The sequence below is a fragment of the Carcharodon carcharias genome, chromosome 20 (genome assembly GCF_017639515.1).
Source record: "Carcharodon carcharias isolate sCarCar2 chromosome 20, sCarCar2.pri, whole genome shotgun sequence".
NCBI classification, from domain to species: Eukaryota; Metazoa; Chordata; class Chondrichthyes; order Lamniformes; family Lamnidae; genus Carcharodon; species Carcharodon carcharias.
In genome coordinates this window covers 33,274,992-33,281,114 of record NC_054486.1, presented here as the reverse complement: position 1 = coordinate 33,281,114, position 6,123 = coordinate 33,274,992, and the positions used below count along the sequence as shown (strand labels likewise).

At 41.9% G+C, this 6,123-nt stretch overlaps 1 protein-coding gene across 4 annotated transcripts in view; it reads right to left on the bottom strand.

The window, feature by feature from the left end:
• Nucleotides 1–2,105: 2,105 nt before the first annotated feature.
• Nucleotides 2,106–6,123, bottom strand: part of nusap1 (nucleolar and spindle associated protein 1) — a 47,563-nt gene continuing 43,545 nt past the window's right edge. For all 4 annotated transcript variants that reach the window (XM_041214991.1, XM_041214993.1, XM_041214992.1 and 1 more), the window contains one exon: nucleotides 2,106–4,656. In XM_041214991.1, coding sequence (XP_041070925.1) covers nucleotides 4,569–4,656 — 88 coding nt within the window. In that variant the 3' untranslated portion in view covers nucleotides 2,106–4,568. The remainder of the gene's footprint in view (nucleotides 4,657–6,123) is intronic.

Here is a 6,123-nt window from a genome sequence, read left to right as displayed (position 1 = left end):
TATGTACAAGCTGACATTTGAATTTTGAGGTATTTTAAGAGATAGTGATGCTGATGTTTATTAAATCTGAGATAAAGGAAGCTGTTTGAAAGATGAAACATAAATTATTCCCAAGAAGTAATCATAAGCTAGGTAGATACTTGATGTCTCCATCACTGGAGTAATGTGTGTTGTGGTGTCTTTGTTTAGATGCTCATTTAACATGATAAGATTGCTTTTTATTTGTTCATGGGATGTGAGCATCACTGGCTAGGCCAGCATTTATTGCTAGTCCCTAATTCATGTCGGGAGGGTGGTGGTGAGTCACTTTCATGAACTGCTGCAGTCCATGTGGTTTAGGTACACCTACAGTGCTTTTAAGAAGGGAGTTCTAGGATTTTGACCCAGTGGAAGTAAAGGAACATCAATATAGTTCTAACTCAGGATGATATGTGGCTTAGAGGGAACTTGCAGGTGGTGGTATTCCCATACATCTGCTGCCCTTATCCTTCTCGGTGGTGGAGGTGGGTTTGGAAGGTGTTGTCAAAGAAGCTTTGGTGAGTTGCTGCATTGCATCTTGTAGAAAGTACACACTTCTGTCACTATGCATCGGTGGAGGAGGGAGTGCATCTGCTCTCTGCAGTTCCCTCTTCTGTCCAGCTTCCTCACCCTGTAGTATCCACAGATCAAATGAACTGAAACTACTTGGTATTTTTATTTTAGATTTCCAGCATCCCGCAGCTTTTTTCTTTTATCTTTCTGTCCCTCTCTGTAGGTCTCCTGTTGCCAGGCAACAGCATAGTTTTTCCTATTTTTTAACTTCCCTAAACCACTAACCACACCCCTCCCTCCCCAAAAAAAAACAGCTCTCCACTTCAAGGGTCATAAAACCTCATTGAAATGCAGGTACACAAACAAACCCAGATTTGCAGGCAACATTCTAAAGTGAAATGGAAACCTATCTTAACACGTACAAAATATAAATTAAAGCCAAAACTTAAACTTAAAGCTATACCTTATTCCTTACACCCTAACTTACTTAAAACTAACTCTAGTTCCTAATAAAGCTCAATTCAAACCCCATATTCTTTCTATTGCAAAAAGCACCTACTTCCATTAACACTGTCTGTCTCTTCCAATAGTGAAATCTTCATCTGTGCCTTTGTCACCTCCAGATTTGATCATTACAATACTCCTGTTTGACTTCCCAGCCTTCATATTCATCAGTCCATCGTACCTGTCCTTGCTAATTGTGCTTGAGTCTTCCAACTCCATAAGTTTAATTTGACCTAGTTTAAAGCACCCTATCTGAATCATGCCCTTCCCCATCTCTAACCTCTTCCAGTCCCACAAAAATCAGATGCACAGGCCTCACCCCAGAATTCCCTCATTTTTTTTTAAATCAAGTTTTAGTCTTTAATAGCCCCTTCTTTGCTACAGTCCTATTTTACTTTATGCTGTGGAGCTGTTGCTAAAAGTAGCTGCAGTAATTTAAACAAGGTTTGAAGTTGTTACATGGACATTAGAACTGATTTATAAAAGGTGCTGGAGCATCTTTTGCAACCCCAGAAAATTCAAAAGGCACTTTAGAGTTTTTAAATGTGTAGTTTTTGTTTACAAGAGAGTCAGATATGTCTGTTCAGCAGAGGTTGATGGTGGTATACCTCTGGGTTATATGAGCTGATTCACACAGACAAAGGCATCCTTTAACAGGTAGGGGATTAAACAAAGCAGCGGATGGGCTTCTGGCAATCAAGCAGTCCCTTGCTGCACAATATGAGATTCTCCTCCACATGATCTTTATACCTCATGGCTTTTCAGGGTCTTCCTTCTCCAGGACTTCCATGATGAGGCCTCTTCACAAGATGAAATTATGCACTATACTACTAAAAAGCCTTAAATGCCACAACTGGAATAAGTATAGGATGTCAAGCAGACAAATTAGGTAGCTAATTTGTCCCTCAGAATCACAGTAGTGGGGTATGACAGCAGAAACACATCTTGTTACAGTGGTCCTCAGTTGGTTTTGAATTAAGCCACTTATAATCTCTACAATTGATCTTGAACACTTGCCTTTCTGGTTCAAAGAGTGATGGCATGTGGACTGCAATACAAGGAGGCAGTTGTCAAGAAAGTGATTATTTATTTCACAAACATTGAGTGCGTGCAATCCCATGATGATAGGAAGTCAATCCCATTTCCTATATCAGGAAAGAAATCCTGTTCTCACAAATTAGCAAACTAAGTTTTATTTTCACAATTTTCATCCTATCCTTACAAAAGCACAACATTGCAAGAACAATCCAGGCATAGTTTAAAAAAAACCTTTTCAAAAGAGACTGGTAAACATCAGGTGCCAAGAAAGAACTACAAAGTTGCAACTTCCCCCATAATCATCTCTCACAGTTGACTAATTAATCTCTCTCCTTAAGGTGCTATTTATGCTGTTATGTTTCCACAGCTGCTATTCTTTGTGTGAATCCACATGAGCTTTGTCAGGACATTCAACAAAACATGGCATCACCATTTTCCCGTCCTCAGCTGACATCCACACAAGTAGGAGTGGGTACTTGGACAACTTTCTTTTATCTTTGCTGCAGCCTCACTACAGGCAGGGACAACTAACCAGCATGTACTTAATGAAAAGCAAAGTACCGTGGATGCTGGAAATTAAACAGAAAAATGTTGGAAATTCTCATCTGTGGAGAAAGATTTTGCCTGACCTGAGTATTTCTAGCATGCCCACAGCAGCTCAAGTTCCAGTTATTTGCCTGGATCTAACTGAGCAAGTGGTGCAATTTATATTTACCAATAAGGATTCTCTCAATTCTATATAGGAATGGGGACTGAACACAAGCAGATTAAAGAGGATCAATTAAAGGGGTGTGCAACATACCTTAACTGTTACAGTTCCCTTTAGGAAAGGCATCTTGTTAAAGTTTTAGCTTTCTGCAGAAAGCTCTAAAGGAAGAAAGATTAGCACACAATCAAACACAAACAGGGCACAGTATATACAAAAAGCAGTGGCAAACTGTTTCAATAGGATATTGTAATTCGGTGACGTATCTTTTTTGGGATATGGGGCTGTGTTCAGTTTGAGCCCAGCCAGCAGAATCTTATGCCACTATTAAGATTTGAAACAAAAAAAATCCCAAACTCTATTTAATTTCAAATTGTTCAGGGCTGCACCAGTCTACAGACAGACAGTCTCAATAGTAGCTAAATCATCACCTTAGAGTGGTAAAAAATCTGGAGTAAAGACAGAAAATACTGGTACCTCAGTTGGCACTAAACTAACATGAAGGGCTCAATCCCAAAACTGTAACAAACCTTCCCAACCCAGGTGCTGATGGATCTTGTGGGCATCTCCAGCACTTTCTCATTCCCCCAACTCCCAGGCGGCAGATTTGCTGCTTAATAGATGATACAAAGGACCTTAACCATAAAGATGGTTGGAAAGTACCTCAATACAAGCCCTGGAATATTACTGCAAGTGCTACAAATTAGTATTCATCTTTTGGACTTTAAAACTTCATTTTTTTTTAAAAAAAACCAAACAGTCTGGGAGCACCAGACCATGCTCTCTTCCCCACCATTTTATGTTTTTTGTCCCAAACTGAAATTGAACCCCTGCCCCAGAACTGAAAAATCAATACCTAATCCACTGCACCATCCAGTGTCCCTCTTCCTTCCCATCCCCTAGCCCCAGCTAATTATCTTTGTAAAAAAAAGCAGGCAGTCTACAGGCTGTAAATCAGTAACTTGGGAGGCAAATTAAGCTTTTTGCACATTATAAACAGGACATTTAAAGAAATGCCACTGAAATCAAGCTGTCTAGAATAGGATGTAATTCAAGCTTCAAAGCAAAAAAAAGGATGGAAAGATTTACAGAGGCAAATATTCAAATACATGAATGAGACAGATTCCTCTCGGTTAAACAGAGAAGTGCTTCAATTAATGGTCTGCCAGTTAGAATTTGAAGTACCTTAATGCAGTTTCGCTACTGGAGACAGTTCAAGATCTTCAAAGTGGAAAGCAAACATTTAAAAGCTGGTAATTGGGTAAACAGACAACAGGAAGGTCAGGTCTTTAAGCAAGCTGCATCCTGACTGAAGTCTAATGCTCATGTAGGTAAGTGACTTTGGTTCTTTTTAGAATTATTGTTGCCCAGTGTTAAACACACCCAGGTACAGCACAGCTCCCTCTATTCCTCCCCAGTAAGCTGCACGTTACTGGGGTCTCCTGTATGCAGTGAGGGACTTCTACTTCTCACACCAGCAAGCCTACTCACTCAATTCAATAGGCAAATAAAACCAAACATAGTATCTGAAAAACAGAGGATTTTAACAGTGACATACATTATGGTGCAAGGAAATTATTAGGCCTCACTGAGTTGGTTCAGGAAGACATTTAATTGCAAAATCGATTTAGTTTTGTGGCTAAAATCACATGAACCAAAGCTTAGAGTGGACAGTGCTTTATACAGATGAAAAAAAAAAGAAATTAAAAGATGGGAATGTTCAACCATAAACACATATATACAAAAGATGGCAAGTAGTATAGTGGACAGTACAGAACATTGGTTTCTTTCATGCCATGGCCAGTCCTCGCCTTGCACTGATCACATCATTCTTTCTCTCTTTCCGTTTTTCCAAAAACTTTTCCCGCCGGTTCTCCCTATGATAAAACAAGCCTAGGTTAAAATCCTCAGTGCAGTTAAACATCTGCTAACCCTAAAGAGGTATCAAATCTACTACAAAATCAGGTCAAGCCATACTGGCCACAATGGCTCAGCCAAAATGGTACAGTGTGTCTCTCAGTCCCTGGGTTAAGTTTTTTTTGTGTGTGTGTGTGTGTGTGTGTGTGTGTGTGTGTGTGTGTGTGTGTGTGTGTGTTTTGGGGGGGGGGGGGGGTGTGGGAGTGGTGGCGGTGGCAGGGCTGAGATGGGCAGCAAACAAAATGGGGAAACAAGTCAATGGTCATGTCCCAATCATTATCCAATGACTCAGGCTGTATAGTGGACATGAATGTTGAGTGAACATTGTATAAAGTTGATTTCTCCCACAGTTGAATAGCCTACCACCACTCAGTCTCCGCTCACACATGGGAAGACCTTGTATTGACAGTTACCACCGCCTATGGAATTGCACAGCCGGCAAGTAGCAAACACCTGTGGAGCTATGGGGAAAGCAGTCAGAAAAAGAAATCGGCGCATCCTGAGAGCCATGCACTGCCATATGAACACACTCGACCTCTCCCTCCAGCAGCACCAACCATCTCAAAGCTGTCCTCGTCCTCAGTTTTATTTTATCCTTCGTCTCACTGACACCTTAACAAGAAACTTTGTCTCTTCCTTTCAGGTGATAAGGAACGCAAGCTCCAAGAACTCATTGATACCAACGTCCATCCAGGACCCTCCACCCCTTCCCATCCCTCTGACCCCATCCCATCTTCTAATCCCAACCCTTGTCATGTTTTCACCATACCCTTTGACCTTCCCCTCTCTGATGCTGAATGTTCAGTACTCAGCAAAGGACTCAGTTTCATACCCTTACGCCCCCACCTCAATGAATTCCAGGCTCAGCACGATGTTGAACTCTTCTTGCCTTCGTCTCCATGCTAATTTCTTTGGGCAAGATTTCTCCCCCAGTTCAACAGATGCTTTCACTTGCCTTCAGTATTCTCCCTCCATCTGGACCCCTCCCTCTGGCCTCTTACCTGCACTTGATCATCTCATTGAGAACTGTCAGCATGACTTCAGACGTCTTAGTTTCTCTGCTCCTCTCACCCACTCTAACCTGTCTCCTTCTGAACTTACCTTGCTCCGTTCTCTCAGGTCCTACCCTGACTTTGTTATCAAACCTGCCGATAAGAATGGAGCTGTTGTTGTCTGGCATACTGACCTCTACCTCACCTACAGCTCTTCAACACCCTACTTCCTGTAAGGACTCCATCCCATTCTCAGTTCCTTCGCCTCCATTGCATCTGTTTCGATGATGCCACTTTCTGCAACCCTCTTCTGCAACCATGGTTTCCCACCCACAGTGGTTGACAGGACCCTCAATCGTGTCCGACCCATCTCCCACGCCTCTGCCCTCACACCTTCCTCTCCCTCCCAGAACCACGTTCCCCTTGTCCTCACTT